This window comes from Macaca thibetana, chromosome 13, assembly GCF_024542745.1.
Source record: "Macaca thibetana thibetana isolate TM-01 chromosome 13, ASM2454274v1, whole genome shotgun sequence".
NCBI classification, from domain to species: Eukaryota; Metazoa; Chordata; class Mammalia; order Primates; family Cercopithecidae; genus Macaca; species Macaca thibetana.
The window spans coordinates 45,016,001-45,036,862 of record NC_065590.1 but is presented as its reverse complement, the minus strand read 5'-3'; the positions used below and the strand labels follow the sequence as shown (position 1 = coordinate 45,036,862).

At 41.4% G+C, this 20,862-nt stretch overlaps 1 protein-coding gene across 22 annotated transcripts in view; it reads left to right on the top strand.

The window, feature by feature from the left end:
- The window catches only part of COMMD1 (copper metabolism domain containing 1), a 960,866-nt gene that overhangs the window by 816,547 nt on the left and 123,457 nt on the right, over positions 1 to 20,862 (top strand). For 21 of the 22 annotated variants that reach the window (XM_050753532.1, XM_050753531.1, XM_050753535.1 and 18 more), the window contains one exon: positions 18,322 to 18,603. In XM_050753532.1, the coding sequence (XP_050609489.1) occupies positions 18,322 to 18,603 (282 nt within the window). Of the gene's footprint in view, positions 1 to 17,614; positions 17,715 to 18,321; positions 18,604 to 20,862 lie in introns of those variants that run through there. The other variant, XM_050753539.1, reaches the window with a different exon arrangement.

Sequence of the window (20,862 nt, the reverse complement as noted above, 5' to 3'; positions counted from 1 at the left end):
TGCATTTTGTTGATCTTTGGTATAGTTTTCTTCATTTCAACTTCATTTATTTTTGCTGTGATCTTTATTATTTCTTTGCTTCTACTGACTTAGGTTTTGGTTTGCTGTTGTTTTTCTAATACTTTAAGATGCATCATTAGGTTGTTTATTTGAAGTTTTTCCTCTTTTTGACATGGGCACTTACAGGTATAAACTTCTTCCTTAGTACTGCTTTCACTGTAGCCCATAGATTTTGGGTGGTTGTTGTTGTTGTTGTTGTTGTTGTTTGAGACAGTCTCGCTCTGTTGCCCAGGCTGGAGTACAGTGGTGTGATCTCGGCTCACTGCAGCCTCCGCCTCCCAGGTTCAAGCGATTCTCCCACCTCAGCCTCCTGAGTGGCTGGGATTACAGACGTGTGCCACCATACCCAGCTAATTTTTTGTGTGTTTAGTAGAGACGGGGTTTCTCCATGTTGACCAGGTTGGTCTCGAACTCCTGACCTCAGGTGATCCACCTGCCTTGGCATCCCAAAGTGTTTGGATTACAGGCATTCGCCACCGTGCTCAACCTGTTGTTTTTCCATTATTGTTTCAAGAAATTTTTAAATTTCCTTCTTAATCTCTTTATTGACCCAGTGGTCATTCCGCAGCGTATTGTTTAATTTCTGTATGTTTGTATAGTTTCCAAAATTCCTCGTTACTGATTTCTAGTTTTTTTCCATTGTGGTTAAAGAAGGCACTTGATATTATTTCAGTTTTTTGAATGTTTTTTAGACTTGGCTTGTAGCCTAACATGTGATCTGTCCTGGAGAATGATTCATGTGCTGGGGAAAAGAGTATGTATTCTGTAGCTATTGGATGAAATGTTCTGTAAAATCTATTAGGTTCATTTGGTCTATAGTGCAGATGAAGTCAAATGTTTCTTTGTTGAGTTTTGTCTGGATGATCTGTCTGATGCTGAAAGTGGGATGTTGAAGTCTCCAGCTATTATTGTATTGGGGTCTGTCTCTTTAGCTCTAATAATATTTGCTTTATATATCTGGGTGTTCCAGTGTCAGGTGCATATATTTTAAAAATTGTTTTATTGTTTTGCTGAATTGGCTCTTTTATCATGTAATGACTTTTTTTTTTTTTTTTTTTCTCTTTTGTAGTTTTTATCTTGAAATCCATTTTGTCTGATATAAGTATAGCTACTCCTGCCCCTTTTGGTTTCTATTTGCCTGGAATATCTTTTCCTATTCCTTTATTTTTAGTCTATGTATGTCTTTATAGGTGAAGTGTGTTTCTTTTCGGCTACAGATCATTGAATCTTGTTTTTTTTTGAGATGGAGTCTTGCTCTGTCGCCCAGGCTGGAGTGCAGTGGCCGGATCTCAGCTCACTGCAAGCTCTGCCTCCTGGGTTCAGGCCATTCTCCTGCCTCAGCCTCCCGAGTAGCTGGGACTACAGGCACCCGCCACCTTGCCCGGCTAATTTTTTTGTATTTTTTAGTAGAGACGGGGTTTCACCTTGTTAGCCAGGATGGGAATCTTGTTTTTTTAATCCATTCAGCCACTCTATGTCTTTTGATTGGAGAGTTTGGTTCATTTACATTCAATGTTACTATTGATAAGTAAGGACTTACTCCTGCCATTTTGTTATTTGTTTTCTGGTTGTTTTGTGGTCTTCTCTCCCTTTTTTTCTTCCTTCTTCTTTTTAGTGCATGTGATTTTCTTTGATGGTATGTTTTAATATCTTTTTATTTTTTCTGTATCCTTTATATCACAGTTTTTAGATTTGAGGTTACCATGAGCTTGCAAATCATATCTTATATCCCATTATTTTAAACTGATAACAACTTAGCATTGATAGCATATGTAAACAAGCAGAAGAAAACTAGTAAAGACTCTTTGTCTCCCTGCTTTTTAGCTGTTTTTTGTTTCTATTTTATATTTTATTGTACTGTGTCTTGAAATGTTGTAGTTATTGTTTTTGATCGGCTCATCTTTCAATCTTTCTACTCGCATTATGAGTAGTTCATACACCCCCGTACAGTATTATAATATTCTGTGTTTTTTCATATACTTACTATTACCAGTGAGTTTTGTACCTTCAGATGATTTCTTGTTGCTCATTAACATCCTTTCCTTTCAGGCTGAAGAATTCCCTTGAGCATTTCTTGTAGGACAGGTCTGGTGTTGATGAAATCCTGCAGCTTTTGTTTGGGAAAATCTATTTCCTCTTCATGTTTGATGGATATTTTCTCCAGAGATTACTATTCTGGTATAAAGTTTTTCTATTTTTATTTTTTCCTTCAGCACTTGGTCATGCCAGTCTTACCTGGCGTGAGATTGTAAGGGTTCCACTGAAAAGCCTGCTGCCAGATGTGTTGGAACTCCATTGCATGTTATTTGTTTCTTTTCTCTTGCTGCTTTTAGGATCCTTTCTTTATTCTTTACTTTCAGGAGCGTAATTACTAAATGCCTTGAGGCAGTCTTGTTTGCGTTAAATCTGCTTGATGTTCTGTAACCTTCTTGTTCTTGAATAGTGATGTATTTCTCTAGGTTGGGGATGTTGTCTGCTATTACTCCTTTGAATAAACTTTCTACACCTGTGTCTCTGTTTACTTTCTCTAAGGCCAGTAACTCATAGAGATGCCCTTTGAGGCTATTTACTAAATCTTGTAGGTGTGCTTCATTCTTCTTCTTTTTTTTCTTTCTTTCTTTCTTTCTTTCTTTCTTTCTTTCTTTCTTTCTTTTTTCTTTCTTTCTTTCTTTTTTCTTTCTTTCTTTCTTTCTTTCTTTCTTTCTTTCTTTCTTTCTTTCTTTCTTTCTTTCTTTCTTTCTTTCTTTCTTTCTTTCTTTCTTTCTGTCTTTCTTTCTGTCTTTCTTTCTGTCTTTCTTTCTGTCTGTCTTTCTTTCTGTCTTTCTTTCTTTCGACAGAGTCTTGCTCTGCCGCCCAGGCTGGAATGCAGTGGCATGATCTCAGCTTGCTGCAGCCTCTGCCTCCTGGGTTCAAGGAATTCTCATGCCTCAGCCTCCCGAGTACCTGGGACTGCAGGCGAACGCCACCATGCCTGGCTAATTTTTTTGTATTTTTATTAGGGACTGCGTTTTGCCATGTTGCCCAGGCTGGTCTTGAACTCCAGAGCTCAGGCAGTCTGCCCGCCTTGGCCTCCCAAAGTGCTAGGATTACAGGTATGAGCCACCGTGCCCAGCCTCTTTTTCTTTTTTGTTTCCTTTGACTGTGTGTTTTCAAATAGCCTGTCTTCAAGCTCACTAATTCTTTCTTTTGCTTGATCGAGTCTGCTTTTAAGATACTCTGATCCATTCTTCATTATGTCAATTGCATTTTTCAGCTCCAGAATTTCCTTTTGATTCTTTCTAATTATTTCCATTTTGTAGTTAAATTCATCTGAAAGATTCTGAATTCCTTCTCTATGTTCTCTTGAATTTCTTCAAGTTTCCTCAAAACAGCTATTTTGAATTTTCTGTCCTGAAGGATTACATATCTCTGCCTCTCTGTGATTGGCCCCTGGTGCTTTATTTAGTTCATTTTGGGAGGTCATGTTTTCCTGGATGGTCTCGATGCTTGTGGATTCTCATTAGTGTCTAGTCATTAAAGAATTAGATGTTTATTATAGTCTTCACCATCTAGTACATCTTGTTTTTACTCATCCTCTTTGGGAATGCGTTCCAGGTATTTGAAAGGACAGGGGTGTTGTGATCTAAGTTGTATCTGCATTAAGGGCACCCCAAGTCCAACATCATTGAAGTTCTTACAGACTTGTAGAGGTACCACCTTGGTGGTCTTGAATAAGATCTGGAAGAATTCTTTCTATTGCCAGGCAGAGACTCTTGTTCTCTTCCCTTTTTCCAAAACAGTCTCTTTCTCTGTGCTGGACTGCCTGGAGCTGAGGGATGGGTAACACAAAGACCTCTGTGGCCACTACCACTGGCACTGTGCTGGGTCACCTGAAGTCAGCATGGCACTGGGTCTTGCCCAAGGCCCACTGTAACCACTACCTGGCTACTTCTCAGGGCCTAGGACTCTACATAATCAGCAGATGGTGAAGCCAGCCAGGCTTGTATCCTTCCATTCAGAGAGGCGAGTTCTCCTGAGCCCTAGTAGGTTTCAGAGATGCTGTCTGGGAGCCATGGCCTGGTTTGTAAACCTTAGGAATCTGCCTGGTCCTCTGTTCTGCTGCAGCTAAGCTGGCACCGAAACCACAAGACAAAGTCTTTCCCACTCTCTCCTCCCCTTCTCCCAGGCAGGAGAGCCTCTGCCTATGACTGCCAGCATCATAGGCCCATAGGAAGTATTGCCAATGTTCACTTAAGGCCCAAGGACTTTTCAGTCAGCTTGTGGTGAATGCTTCCAGACCTGCAACTCACCCTTTCTGGCAGTGGGCTCCTTTCTGGCCCAGGATAGGTCCAGAAATTTCATCTAAGAGCCAAGGCCTGAAATTGAGGACCCCAAGTCTGTTTGGTGCTCTTCTCTACTGTGGCAGAGCTGGTACCTAAGCTGGTACCTTTATTTTTCCCCTCTACTTTTTTCAAGCAGGAGTCTCTCCCCATAGCCACCATAGCTGGGAATGTGGTAGGTCACACCTGAAGCCAGCATGTTTCATAGTCTCACTCAAGGCCCACAACATGTTCTACCTGGTTACCACTGCTGATTATTCAAGGCTGAAAGGCCCTTTAGTCAGCAGGTGCTGAATCCCACCAGGAGTGGATCCTTCCCTTCATGTCAGCTGGTTCCCATCTGGCCCAGGGTTTGTCTAGAAATGTTGTCCAGAAGTTAGGGCCTGGAGTGGGGGCCTCAAGACTCTGATTGGTGCACTGTTCTACTTTGGCAGAGCTGGTGTCCACGTTGCAAAACAAAGTCTTCTTTACTGTTTTCTCTCCTCTTAAGTTGAAGGAAGGAGTCTCTTTTGGAGCTGTGAGCTGTGAGCTGTGCTGCCTGGGGTTGGCAGAGGGGTGATGCAGGCATTCCCTTAGCCACCCCAGCTGGTGTCTTACTAGGTCATGTGTCCCCTGACTCTGCTGGCTCTGATCCCAGCACAGCTTTTAGACTTTCCTATAAGCTTCAGTCCTGTGGCCTAGAATACCTTTTGTTTATTGAGGACCCCCGAGCTCTTTAGCCTTCTGTGGTAAGGCTTGCTGAACTCAAGTTCTGGCTTCTGAGATGAGGAATCCCGCTTTGACTAGAGCCAGTCTAAATGCACCCTCTGTGGACATTGGCTGAGTTCTGCCTGGTGTTGGCAGCACCAAGTTCCAATGTAAAGTCCCACAATTGCTGCACTCTCCCTCTCCCAAACATACAGATTCTTTCTAGTTGGCTGCTGCTGGGGGATGGGGGAAGGGTGGTGTCAGAAATTCAGGGACCTCTCCTACCCACTTCAGTTTGTTTTTCTGCAATATGAAGTTAAAACCAGGTATTGTGATCACTCACCTGATTTTTGGTTCTTGTGAAAGTGCTTTTTTATGTAGATGTCATATTTGGTGTTCTGACAGGGAGGATGATTGGTGGAGGCTTCTGTTTGGCCATCTTGCTCTGCCTTCCAAGGCCTAGACTGGTACATTTGTTAAACAATGGGTGAACCAAGATTGGCACATGATTACTACCCAAAGTCTATAATTTATCTTAGGGTACATGCTTGATATTGTAACTTCTGTGGGTTTTGACATATGTATAATGACATGCATCTGGCATATAGTATCATACAGATTGGTTTCAATGTCCAAAAATCTCTGGGATCCACCTATTATCTCTCCATTCCCCTGCCCCCAAACCCTGGCAGCTATTGATTTTTTTTTTTTTTTTTCTTAGATGGAGTTTCACTCGGTTGCCCAGGTTGGAGTGCAGTGGCACAATCTTGGCTCACTGCAACCTCCGCCTCCTGGGTTCAAGTGATTCTCCTGCCTCAGCCTCCTGAGTAGCTGGGATTACAGGCATACACCACCATGCGTGGCTAATTTTTTTTTTGTGTTTTTTTTTAATAGAGTCGGGTTTCACCATGTGGGCCAGGCTGGTCTGGAACTCCTGACCTCAAGTGATCCGCCCATGTCGGCCTCCCAAAGTGCTGGGATTAGAGGCATGAGCCTATTGATCTTTTCACTGTATTCCATAGTTTTTCTTTCTCTTCTTTTTTTTTTTTTTTTTTTGAGACGGAGTCTGGCTCTGTCGCCCAGGCTGGAGTGCAGTGGCCGGATCTCAGCTCACTGTAAGCTCCACCTCCCGGGTTTACGCCATTCCCCTGCCTCAGCCTCCCGAGTAGCTGGGACTACAGGCGCCCGCCACGTCGCCTGGCTAGTTTTTTGTATTTTTTTTAGTAGAGACGGGGTTTCAATGTGTTAGCCAGGATGGTCTTGATCTCCTGACCTCGTGATCTGCGCATCTTGGCCTCCCAAAGTGCTGGGATTACAGGCTTGAGCCACTGCGCCCGGCCTGCTTTCCCTTCAACATGTATTTATAGAGCACCTACTATGTTCCAATCAGTTTGTAGACCTTGGGGATTAAATATTAAATAAGAAGGCAGTGACCTTTGGAGCAAGATATAGGCCTGGCAGCTACCCTGAATTTTAATAAATACCACTAGTTTACTAGGCAATCTAGAAGGAGGCCCCTGTCCCAGATTTGGGAGTTAAGGAAAGACTTCATGTAAAAAGTAAGATCTATATCAAAGCCTGAAGAAAGAGGTGGTGTCAACAAGGTAAGGGGATAAAGGAATAGCAACTAAGATTTTCTAGGCAGAGAGAACAGCCTAGGCAAAGGCCAAGAGGATAGAGATAGAATGCACACTTAGGAGCTAAAAGGAGTTCAATAGCGATGGTAGGAAGAACAAATGATTGGAAGATTTTAAGAGGTAGGGGGATATGAAGAGCAATGAAGCTAGAGAAGGGGAGAAGGTCCCTAACTGTGAGTCTTCTTGTAAACCATATCGAAGACTTAGAATTTAAATCTAGAGGTCAGAGTATTTCTTATAGATTTTTTTCTTAAATTAAGCTTTTTATTTAGAGATAATTATAGTTTGACATAGAGTTGAAAGAAGTAATTCAGAGAGACTGGGCACACTGCCTCACACCTGTAATCCCAGCATTTTGGGAGGCTGAGGCAGAAGGATTGCTTTGAGTCTAGGAGTTCAGGACCAGCCTGGGCAACATAGTGAGCCTCTGTGTATTAGTCAGTTTTCATGCTGCTGATGAAGACATACCTGAGACTAGGTAATGTACAAAAGAAAGAGGTTTATTAGACTTACAGTTCCACGTGACTGGGGAGGCCTCACAATCATGGTGGAAGGTGAAAGGCAAAAAGGCATGTCTTAAGTGGTGACAGACAAGAGAAGAGTTTGTGCAGGGAAACTCCCATTTTTAAAACCATCAAATCTCCTGAAACTTATACACTATCAAGAGAACAGCACAAGAAAGATCCGCCCTCATGAATCAGTTATCTCCCACTGGGTCCCTCTCACAACACGTGGGAATTATGGCAGCTACAAGATGAGATTTAGATGGGGACACAGAGCCAAACCATATCGTTTTGTCTTTACAAAAAAAAAGATTATACGGAGCCAAACCATATCGCTTTGTCTTTATTAAAAAAAAAAAAAGATTTTATATATATATATATATATATATATATATATAAATTTCTCTGCCTAGAAAATAAATAAATATATATATATATATGCCAGGTGTGGTGGTACACACCTTTAGTCCCAGCTACTCGGAAGACTGAGGTGGAAGGATTGCTTGAGCCCAGGAGGGCAAGGCTGTAGTGAGCCATGATTGTGCCACTGCATTCCAGCCTGGGTGACAGAGCAAGATCCTGTCTCAAAAGACAAAAAAAGTGATAAATTATATTTTCATTTTTCATTCAAAGTCTTTTTTTTCTTTAGTATCCTAGCCTAAATCTTTTTTTTTTTTTTTTTTTTTTTTTTTTTTGGGCTCTGAGCTCCTTGGTAATTTGCTAGGCTAGATTAGGCAAACAGAAATCAGCACCCTGAATTATTTTCTACTCTTATCTTAAAGAAGTTTATGGTTTGTGAATGTATGTGAGAGAATTTTGTAAAGCAAGAAGTTGGTAGCTTTAAATAATTCTGGACTTAATATTGATCTGCAGCATTTAGAATTTTTGATTTAAAATATTGTTGATACAGTATGAATGCTTGTTGGAATATGAATTCTACTTCAAGGTGTTAGATGATATATTTGCAGAGATACATAGACTCTGCCCTGAAAGTGTAGACTCTGTTGGGTCAAATAGACTTTTTGACATAATTTCATTTCATTGAGGTAAGTGCAGGGATAGAGATATTAGGGCATTTTTGGAAGAGAAAGGGGGCACTTACCTTACTAGGAGAGGAGGAGTATTGGAGAAGCCATACTTGAACTGACTCTTGAATGGTGAATAGCAATTAATCTGACGAAGGTGATGATAAGACATTTCAGAACATTTAGAACAGCACGAACAGAGGCACATAGAAGCATCATATTGGGATTGCTAGTCGGGAAATTACAAACAGGTTAGTGCTGTTTGAGTCTGTCCAGTGCGGGAGGCAGGAAGTTATAAAATAGACACTGAAAGATAAGCCAGGACCTGTTGCGTTGAGTTTGAACTTGATGCTCAGTGGTTCTCAAACATATCCAGTCCAGCGTTTCTTTTTTTTATAGTAAATATTTTCTAATGCTCCTTGATGATCCTTAAAAGGAACTCTTTTAATTATAATTCAATATAATAAAATTAACACACAATTTGTTTCTTTTTTTTTTTTTTTGAGACTGAATCTTGCTCTGTCGCCCAGGCTGGAGTGCAGTGGCGCAATCTCGGCTCACTGCAAGCTCCGCCTCCGGGGTTCACGCCATTCTTCTGCCTCAGCCTCCCGAGTAGCTGGGACTACAGGCACCCGCCACCATGCCCGGCTAATTTTTTGTATTTTTAGTAAGACGGGGTTTCGCTTTGTTAGCCAGGATGGTCTCAATCCCCTGACCTTGTGATTTGCCCTCCTCGGCCTCCCAAAGTGCTGGGATTACAGGTGTGAGCCACCGCGCCCGGCCAACACATAGTTTCTAATATGATGTCATAAATGTAACACAAAGGAAAAGTATAAGAAATCTAAAACAACATAATTTGAAATATATATTTTAAAATATAAATGTTTAAGCATTATATCATTAGAACATGTAACGAATTAATCAGATGCTTGTACCTGTACATAGAATTACTGTGAATGCACAGCAAGAAATGCAGGTATATAAAATATGTTGTATTGGTAGGTAAGATATTTTAAATGGTATTGTCACTGGTAATGAGATTTTTCAAAATACTTAATATCCTGTTTGTTAAGTTCCAACCAAGTCAAAGTACAAGTTGTATTAATTGCATTCCTGGAAAATTTGGTGTTTATTAAAACCGTGAAAAATACTTTTTTTTTTTTTGAGATGGAGTCTCGCTCTGTCGCCCAGGCTGGAGTGCAGTGGCCGGATCTCAGCTCACTGCAAGCTCTGCCTCCCGGGTTCACGACATTCTCCTGCCTCAGCCTCCCAAGTAGCTGCGACTACAGGCGCCCACCACCTCGCCCGGCTAGTTTTTTGCATTTTTTTTTAGTAGAGACGGGGTTTCACCGTGTTAGCCAGGATGGTCTCGATCTCCTGACCTCGTGATCCACCCGTCTCAGCCTCCCAAAGTGCTGGGATTATAGGCTTGAGCCACCGCGCCCGGCTGAAAAAATACTTTTTTATGTAAAACAAAATACTTTCTAGGCTCAAGTAATTATAAACAGGTTTTTCCACACAATGTCAGATGGGACATTGCAAAGTCATGTGAGACACAGGTCTATTTGTCCTGTGGGATGTTCTTGGTCAGGGGTCTGCAAACTTCAGCCCACAGGTCACACTGCCTGTTTTTATATAGTCCATGAGCTAGGAATAGTTTTTACATTTTTAAAGAGTTGTACAAAAAGGGGAGGAATATGCCACAGATGGTTACAACTTTTACAGAAAGCTTGCCAACTCCTATTTCTTGGGCATCGAAGGATGCCGAGCATCCGTAGCTCCTGCTCACTTAATGCCAACAGCACTCCCTCCAATTACTGTGAAACCAAATGTAGCCTCCACCATTTCTCAGGTGCCTTTGGGAGGTTAATACTACCTGGTTGAGAACCACTGTTCTGTTTTATCAGTTTTCACATTTTTATTCCTCTGTGACACATTTAACATGTGCATGATAGTAATACATGCATGATATAGTTCCCTGCAGAGTTCCTGTGTTTGTCATTTTCTTTTTTTCTTCCATTCAAGTAAACAGTTAAAATGAGGGAGGTAATTGTTTTTTTTTTTTTTTTTGAGACGGAGTCTCGCTCTGTCGCCCAGGCTGGAGTGCAGTGGCCGGATCTCAGCTCACTGCAAGCTCCGCCTCCTGGGTTCACGCCATTCTCCTGCCTCAGCCTCCCGAGTAGCTGAGACTACAGGCGCCCGCCACCTCGCCCGGCTAGTTTTTTGTATTTTTTTTAGTAGAGACGGGGTTTCACCGTGTTAGCCAGGATGGTCTCGATCTCCTGACCTCGTGATCCGCCCGTCTCGGCCTCCCAAAGTGCTGGGATTACAGGCTTGAGCCACCGCGCCCGGCCGAGGTAATTGTTTAATATAAGGATACTTTGAAAACCCTCTGATTTATACTTATAAAAATCTTTACAAACTTCAATACTTGTACTACTACTACTGCTAACTATATTATGTACAACTTATCTTATACCTCCTAGGAGAGTGCTTCACATCATCCTGCCCGACCACCACTGAAGCAAGTAATAGGCAGCCATAGAATAACTTTAAACAAGCAAGTGCCAGCATCCTATATTTATATTTTAGATATATCACTTTGATGGTGGTATAGAACATAGACTGGAGGGGGTCCACACTTAGTTTAGGTTCAAGATAGTGAGTGCTTCTACCAGCTAGTAGGGACAAACCAGAGGGGACATATTATTAGATAATTATTTCAGATGTAACAATCAGTAGAACTTGACAATGGAAAGTTACAGGCATTTGTTTTTCTTTTTCTTTTTTCTTTTCAAACTCATTTTACTGCCAGCACTTGTTTTTAACACTTCGTTGCCTGCCAGAATCACTTTGGAAACTTTTAAACAATACCAATGCCTAGGCTTCGCTCTATAATTCCTAGAAATCAGAATTTCTGGGAAAATAGCTGGGCACTGATATTTTAAAATTGTACTTCAGGATTCTAATGTGCAGCCAGTGTTGAAAACCACTGATTGAAGATGTAGAAGAGAGAAAAGAATAAAGGATGAGTACCAGGCTGTCAGCTTAGGCTGCCAGTAGATGGAAGTGGTGTGCTGTGAACAGTATCTGTTTTATGGTGGCTATTCAAGCATTTCTTAAATGAAAATTGATGACTTTGAACCCAAACCAAAATCAGTTTCTCATTTAATTTTTAATTGTTCTAAATTTGGATGAATTGACCCTAGTTCAAGATATTACTGACTGGAACCCAACCAAAATAACTGTTGTCACAGATGAAATTATATCAGAATGGATACCTCTTGATATTATTTGAGAAGAAGAATGATACAAATTACCTGAGTTGTGACATAACATTGTGAAGCAAGGTGCCAGTGGAAATAATTTTACTTAATTATAAGTATATTATACAAAATAATACTTTTTTTTCTTTCTTTTCTTTTTTTTTGAGGTGAAGTCTCGCTGTGTCCCCCAGGCTAAAGTGCAGTGGCGCAATCTTGGCTCACTGCAACCTCCACCTCCTGGGTTCAAATGATTCTCCTGCATCAGCCTCCTGAGTAGCTGGGATTATAGGCATCTGCCACCACACCCGGCTAATTTTTGTATTGTTAGTGGAGATGGGGTTTCTCCATGTTGGACAGGCTGGTCTTGAACTTCTGACCTCAGGTGACCTGCCCACCTCAGCCTCCCAAAGTGCTGGATTACAGGTGTGAGCCACCATGCCCAGCCTGTATTTGTATTGATTGGCATAGCCAGAGGTTTGGGGTCCTGCTTTCTGGTAAATAGTATTCAGTAAATGTTTATTGAATTGTAATGTGAAATATCTTTAATGTACCAGAAAGTTGTAATATTTACCATACAATTTTTTATATTAATGAAGAAATGAAAGACATATTGTTTTTCTTTCAGCTCCAGTCTCACTTGCTCTACCTGTATTCTACCTTGTGTTGTCTACCTTTACATTCTTCTGTTCCCACTGCCACCACCCTCTTTTAGTCAGGACTCTTGGTTCCAAATGATAGGAATACAGCTCAAACTACCTTGAATACTCGATGGAATATTGGGTTGTCTGTAGGAAGGATGCCGAGATAGCATTATAGAATTGCAGGAAGGCCTGCAGGAACCAGGCTCTTGGGAACTGTAAAACAGGGATATCACCCCATTAAAATCCACTCTCATCTCTCCTTGGCTTCATTCTATTTTCTTGCAGACGTGCTTTTGCCAAAAGGTTCAAGAAAATGCTGTCTGTAACCCCAGCCTCATGTCCTTCTTATACTATGACCCAAAAAGACAAGACCATTTCTCCTGCCCTAAATTGGGAAATTCATTTAGACCAGTCAGTGTGCCCAGAGAAAGGAGGACATTGTGATCTGTCTGGTTTGGAGCTTATGCCAGTCCCCATGGCCACTAGCAGATAGGGGCATAGCAAAGAAGAGGCAAGGGGAAGCTTACTCTTGGGACTAAGTTATTAACTGCTGCTGTCCTCCCTTGGCTCCATTGCCCTAGCCCTCTGATAATCTCCCACTTCAGTCCAACTACTTACTGTTATCAGATTCAGTTTAGAAAAAAAATTTTTAATTAAAAACATTTTTAAAAGAGAGACAGGGTTTTGCTGTGTTTTCCAGGCTGGTTTCAACCTCCAGGGCTTAAACAATCCTCCTGCTTCAGCCTCTGGAGTAGCTGGGACTGCAGGCACGTGATACCACACCTGGCCAAATTCGGCATTCGAAACCACACATTGCATCATGATTTTCCAGTTACCTAGCCCTTAGTGGCCCCTCATTGTGTATATATAACAATGTCTAAACTTGATACACTTTAATCCGCTGCAGACTGCCTTCTCTATCTTATCTCTCAGTTTTTCTATTCACTGTTGGCTCTCTAAGTTCTGATAACATTTACATGTTCCTCACTCAAACATCTAAACCTTAAGTAAAAATTTGTGGTAATACTCTTCAAATCATTGATCTCTCAGGATCTCTGAAGGCCAGCAACTGAAGCATTGTAGCTACTCATTAGGGACTGGCATCTCTGTATCATTGTTGGCAGAATGTACCAGTTTACATTTTTTTCAGTGGTGGTGATACCGAGTCTACTTCTCTATGTAGTCACTTGTGACAACTAATCAGAGGGAAACCTGGCTTAACAGTTGAGGCTTTGTCCCTGCACTTATCTCATGGTGCTTTCAGAAAAATCAGTTGGCTGCTTGAAGCTTCAGTTTCCTTTTCTATAAGTTGAGAGTGAAGAGCACTATAATACTATTATCTACCCCGTTGCCTTTGAAAATTGATTATGAGGGTCAAGTGTAGTAATACAGACATACCTCGGAAATACCATGGGTTTGCTTCCAGGTGGCCACAATAAAGTGAATAATGCAATTAAGCGAGTCACATGAATTTTTTTGTTTCCTAGTGCATTAAAGTTGTGTTTATGCTGTACCATACCATATTATACTACACTATATTAAGTGTATAATAGCACTGTGTCTTTAAAAGCAATATACATTCCTTAGTTAAGTGATACTTTATTACTGTTGAAGAGGCCAAAGTGAGAGGATTACTTGAGCCCGGGAGTTTGAGGCTACAAGTGAGCTATGATTGTGCCCCTGCACTCCAGCCTGGGTAACAGAGACCCCATCTCTCCCCGCAAAAAAACCTAAAAACTTTATTGCTAAAAAATGCTAATGATTACCTGAGCCTTCAGCAAGTCATATTCTTTTTGCTGGTGGAGGGTCTTGCCTTGGTATCTTGTTTTTGTTTTCTAAATATGTGTGTGTGTGTGTGTGTGTGTGTGTGTGTGTGTGTGTGAAGTGGGATTTGAATTGCCTTGATGTCAGTGGCTGCTTATTGATAGAGTGATGATTGCTGAAAGTTGGGGTGGCTGTGGCAGTTTCTTAAATAACACAACAATGAGGTTGTTGCATCTGTGGATTCTCCCTTTCATGAAAGATTTCTCTGTATCATGTGATGCTGTTTGATAGCATTTTACCCACAGTAGAACCTTTTTCAAATTGGGGTCAGTCCTCTCCAACCCTGCCGCTGCTTTATCAACTAAGTTTCTGTAATGTTCTAAGTCCTTTGTTGTCACTGCAGCAATGTTCACAGCATCTTTACTAGGACTATATACCAAGAAACCACTTTGTTTACTCCTCCATAACGAGTAACTTCTTATCCATTCAAGTTTGATCATAAGATTGCAACAATTCAATCACATCTTCAGATTTCATTTCGAATTCTGGTTCTCTTGCTATTTTCACCACATATGCAGTTACTTCCTCCACTGAAGTCTTGGACTCCTCAAAGTCATCCATGAGGAATGGAATCAACTTCCTCCAAACTCGTGTTAACGTTGATATTTTGACATTCTTCTATGAATCATGAATGTTCTTAGTGGCATATAGAATGGTGAATCCTTTCCTGAAGGTTTTCAGTTTATTCTGCCTGGATCCATTAGAGTAATCACTGTCTATGGCAGCTATAGCCTTACAAAATGTATTTCTTTCTTTTTCTTTTTCTTTTTAGACAGGGTCTTGCTGTGTCGCCCAGGCAGGAGTGCAATGGTGCCATCTTGGCTTATTCAGCCTTGACCGCCTGTGCTCACATGATCCTCCCACCTCAGTCTCCTAAGTAGCTGGGACCACAGATGTGTACCACCCCGCCCGGCTAATTTTTTTGTATTTTTTGTAAAAACATGGTCTCGCCATGTTGCCCAGAATGGTCTCGAACTCCCAGGCTCAAGCAATCTGCCCACCTCGGCCTCCCAAGTGCTGAGATTATAGGCTTGAGCCACTATGCCTGGTCACAAAATGTATTTCTTAAAAAAAAAAAAAAAAAAAAAAAAAAAAAAAGGCCTTGATGGTCAGAATTACTTCTTGATCCATGGACTGAAGAATGAATGCCGTGTTAGCAGTCATGAAAATAACATCTCCTTGTACGTCTCCATCAGAGCGCTTGAGTGACTACGTGCATTGTTTGTGAGTAGTAATATTTTGAATCTTTTTTTCTGAGCAGTAGGTTTCCTTAAAATATTAAGCCCACTGTGAGTATTTTAAATTCAGCTGAATATTTTAAATTCAGCAAGTCATGCTGTAAACAGATGTGCTGTTTAGGCTTTGTTGTTCCATTTACAGAGCATGGGCAGAGTAGATTTAACATCATTCTTAAGGGCCCTAGAGTTTTCTGAATGATAAATGACCATTGGCTTCAACTTCAAGTCACCAGCTGCATTGGCCTCTGAGAGTCAGCCTGTCTTTGAGGCTAGGCATTGACTTCTCTCTAGCTGTGAAAGTCCTACTTTATGAGAACTCACAAACAAAAAATAAAGTCCTAGATGGTATCTTTTTCCAATATACAGCTATTTCATCTATATTGAAAATCTTTTGTTTAGTGTAACTACCTTCATCAAATAGCTAGATCTTCTGGATAACTCGCTGCAGCTCCTACATCAGCACTTGCTGCTTCATCTTGTACTTTTGTGTTAATGGAGACAACTTCTTTCTTTAAACCTCATGAACCAACCTTGCTTCAAACTTTTCTTCTGTAAGCTTTCTCACCTCTCTCAACCTACATATAATTAAAGAAAGTTAGGGCCTTGCCCTCGATTAGGTTTTGGCTTATGGGAAGGTTGTGGCTGGTTTGATCTTTTGTCCAGACCACCAAAACCTTCTCCATATCAGCAAGAAGGCTGTTGTGCTTGCTTGCTTTTTTTTTTTTTGAGACAGAGTCTCACACTGTCCTCCAGGCTGAGGCTGGAGTGCAGTTGTGCAAACTTGGCTCACTGCAGCCTCTGCCTCCTGGGTTCATGCATTTCTCCTGCCTCAGCCTCCCGAGTAGCTGGGATTACAGGTGTGCACCACTACGCCCAGCTAATTTTTGTATTTTTAGTAGAGACAGGGTTTCACCATGTTGTCTAGGCTGGCTTCAGACTCCTGACCTCAAGTGATCTGCCCAATTCGGCCTCCCAAAGTGCCAGGATTATAGGCGTGAACCTGTACTGCGCCTGGCTCTGTTTTGCTTTCTTGTCATTTGTGTGTGCACTAGAGTAGCACTTTTAATTTCTTTCAAGAACTTCTCCTTGGCGTTCACAACTTGGCTAGCTGTCTGGCACAGGAGGCCTAGCTTTCAGCCTATCTTGGCTTCCTTTCTAAGCTTAAACATTTCTAGCTTTTGATTTAAAATGAGATACGTTTGACTCTTTCTTTTGAATATTTAGAGGCCATTGTAGGGTTATTAATTGGCCTAAATTCAATATTGTGTGTCTCAGGTCATAGGGAGGCTTGCAGAGAGGGAAAGAGAAGGAACGGCCAGTGGTTGGAGCAGTCAGAACACAAGACATTTATCAGGTTATCTGTCTTCTATGGGCATGGTTCATGGTGCCCTGAAAGAATTCCAATAGTAACATTGAAGATCTTTGATCACAGATCACCATAACAGATATAAATAGTGAAAAAGTTTGAAATATGAGAATTTTCAAAATGTGACACAGAGACACAAGGTGAGCATATACTATTTGAAAAATGGCACCAATAGACTTCCTTAGTATAGGGTTGCTGTAGACCTTCAATTTGTAAAAAATGCAGTATCTGTGAAGTATAATAAAGTGAAGTTCAATAAAGTGATGCACAATAAAATGAAGTACGCCTGTAGATGTGAAAATGCTATGGTATGCTAAAGAGTACTGTGCAAATTTAAGGCATGTTACTATGCTTGAGCTTATATTTAGTTACTGTGTTTTCTTGGATACTAGAATAGAGAATCCAGATTCAATGGCAATTAACTTTTGAAAATTTATGGGAAAGTATAAAGTAGTAAATAATTTCACAGTAGTATTATTGTGAATGAGCTGTTTGGCTGAAGATGGACTTCAAAGCTAAGATAATACATTCACTTAATAATTTACTTAGTGCATCATATGGATAAGGCATTATACAGTTGAAGTATATCAAACCAAGCCTGGCTATAAGGCACTGTGAAATTATGTAAGATTTTTATTAGACAACCAATTAATTTAATTCTTTTGTTTTATTGTTATTATTATTTTAGAGACAGGGTCTTGCTCTGTTGCTCAGGCTGGACTTGAACTTCTGGGCTCCAGCTGTCCTTCTGCCTCAGCTTCCCAAGTAGCTGGGACTACAGGCACACACCACCACACCTGGCTTGTTTTATTACTTCAAAAAAATTTTCGTTTTATCTCCCCACCATAGAACTGGATATTTAAAAATTATATTCTAGTTATTGATACCGAATTGAGTGACATGGAATTTTTAACAGTAGCTTTTCTGATATTTGATGTTTCCAAATGGAGTATTTTTGCTATAAAGAGCTTATTCTCATTACTGTCTACCCCCTCCCCTACCCACTTTTTTTTTTTTTTTTTTTCAGTGCAGTCTTGCTGTATCGCCCAGGCTGGAGTGGAGTGGTGTGATCTGAGCTCACTGCTACCTCTGCCTCCTGGGTTCAAGCAATTCTTCTGTCTCAGCCTCCCGAGTAGCTGGGACTACAGGTGTGTGCAACCACACCCGGCCAATTTTGTAATTTTAGTAGAAAAATGGGGTTTCACCGTTTTGGCCAGGCTGGTCTCAAATTTCTGACCTCAAGTGATCTGCCCACCTCAGCCTCACAAAGTGCTGGGATTATAGGTGTGAGCCACCGTACCTGGCCTCCTTACTGTCCCGTGATGACCTTTTATGAAAGTTTATTTCAGTGACTTTTTTTTTTTTTTTGAGACAGTGTCTCTCTCTGTCACCCAGACTGGAGTGCAGTGGTGCAATTTTGGCTCACTGCAGTCTCCACCTCCTGGTTCGAGCGATTCTTGTGCCTCAGCCGCCTGAGTAGCTGAGATTACAGGCATGCACCACCATGCCTGGCTAATTTTTGTAGTTTTAGTAGGGATGGAGTTTCACCATGTTGGCCAGTTTGGTCTCTTAACTCCTAACCTCAAGTGATCTCGCCTCTGCCTTCCAAAGTGCTGAGATTACAGGCGTGAGCCACTGTGTCTGGCCTGTTTCAGTGATTTAAGAGTCACTCAAAATATGATCTGTAGTTAAGAAGCTATCCTTTTTAGTTACCTACTAAATTCAAATTATTTGCTTTTTCTGTCATCTTTATAGTCTATTGCGTCTGCAGACATGGATTTCAACCAGCTGGAAGCATTCTTGACTGCTCAAACCAAAAAGCAAGGTGGGATCACATCTGACCAAGCTGCTGTCATTTCCAAATTCTGGAAGAGCCACAAGACAAAAATCCGTGAGAGCCTCATGAACCAGAGCCGCTGGAATAGCGGGCTTCGGGGCCTGAGCTGGAGAGTTGATGGCAAGTCTCAGTCAAGGCATTCAGCTCAAATACACACGCCTGTTGCCATTATAGAGCTGGAATTAGGCAAATATGGACAGGTGAGTTAAACTTAAGTCAATTTTCCTTTGTAAACTATATTTTTCATTACATGTTAGCTTGTTCATTCAGATTGATTTTATGCAATAACAGCAATAGGAAAAGACACTGTTTCCTAGAATCCTTTTTTCAGAGGTAGAATCATCTGAAAATTTGGATACTCTTACTTGTGGACAGAGTCTGGAAACTAGCCTCAGGTCCTGGCAGCTGTCTCAGAAGAACAGAATGGGCCAATAACGTGATTGCTCAGAAACTGACCACTACTGCATTTGGTTAGATCTCAGAATCCTTGGCATTTGGTTAGAATTTCCAAGGCAATAATAGATATAATAAATAAAGACCAAGAATTCGGATTAGGCAGCACAATCTCATCCAGTCATCTTTAATAATCAGTCAGGGATAGGAGGCAGTGTATCTTAATTTACATTAATACATTGTTCCTAAAGACCCCTAAATGTGCTATCTCTGTCCTTGAGGTCACAAATAATTCTCAATTTAAACTTATGTACAGTGCTTTTTTCCCCAACAGTTTCAGTAGTCATTATGGCAGATAATTTTAATGTCTATATGGTTTTTCTTGAAGTCGTTCACTTTGCGTTCCAGATGACTGCCAGCTCAGACTTTTAATGATCTGGTTTATGTCTTTTGGTGGAAAAAAAATAAATTGGTAATTAGGAAGGGAAAACCCAGGTCACTGAATTAGCTAATCACATTTATTTTCAGATAAATAAGTAAGTGCTTCTATTATATCCTACAATAGAAATTTATTTCTTCTTAATGATGAGAGTATTTTTGAGCTGTCAGATTTTCTCACATATTTTCTTTTATAGTTTCTTTAGATTTTTAGTGTTTGCAGTTGTGTACTGACTTTAATTTTAATTTAAAAGATAATTCAGGGCTGGGCACGATGGCTCATGCCTGTAATCCCAGCACTTTGGGAGGCCGAGGTGAGCGGATCACCTGAGGTCAGGAGTTCGAGGCCAAGCTGACCAACATGGAGAAACCCCGTCTCTACTAAAAATAAAAAATTAGCTGGTCATGGTGGCACATGCCTGTAATCCCAGCTACTCGGGAGGCTGAGGCACGAGAATCGCTTGAATCCGGGAGGCAGAGGTTGTGGTGAGCCGGAGATCATGCCATTGCACTTCAGTCTGGGCAATACGAGTGAAACTCTGTCTCCAAAAAAAAATTTTTTTAAATAATAAAAGATAATTCGGCCCGGGCACACTGGCTCACGCCTGTAATCCCAACACTTTGGGAGGCCAAGGTGGGTGGATCACCTGAGATCAGGACTTTGAGACCAGCCTGGCCAACATGGTGAAACCTTGTCTCTAATAAAAATACAAAAATTAGCCAGACATTGTGGCAGGCGCCTATAATCCCAGCTACTTGGGAGGCTGAGGCAGGAGAATCGCTTGAATCCGGGAGGCGGAGGTTGCAGTCAGCTGAGATCGAGCCACTGCACTCCAGCCTGGGTGACAAGAGCGAGATTCCACTTACAAAGAAAAAAAAAAAAGATAATTCATTAAAACATTTTCACCGGGTGCAGTGGCTCATGTCTGTAATCCCAGCACTTTGGAAGGCCAAGGCAGGTGGATCACTTGAGGGCAGGAGTTCAAGACCAGACTGGCCAACATGATAAAACCCCATCTCTCCTACTAAAAATACAAAAACAAAACAACAACAACAAAACAAAACAACAACAACAAAAATTGCCGGGCATGGTGGCAGGCACCAGTAATCCCAGTTACTCAGGAGTCTGAGGCAGGAGAATTGGCTTCAGCCTGGGAGGTGGAGGTTGCAGTGAGCAGAGATCACGTCACTGCACTCCAGCCTGGGGGGGAGACCCTGCTGCAAAAAAAGAAAAATTTTAAATTTGGAGTACCTTTTTATGCTACTTGTACTTGTTGACTAGTTTGTCTGATCCTAAAGTGAGTTCTGTTTCTGGGCTTGGTGGCTCACGCCTGTAATCCCAGCACTTTGGGAGGCTGAGGCAAGTGGATCATCTGAGGCAAGGAGATCGAGACCAGTCTGGCCAACATGGGGAAACCACATCTCTACTAAAAATACAAAAATTAGCTGGACATGGTGGCAGACACCTGTAATCCCAGCTACTCAGGGGGCTAAGGCAGGAAAATCACTTGAACCCAGGAGGCAGAGGTTGCTGTCAACCGAGATGGCGCCACTGCACTCCAGTCTGGGTAACAGTGAGACTGTCTCAAAAAAAAAAAAAAAAAAAAAAAAAAACCCGGCTGGGCGCG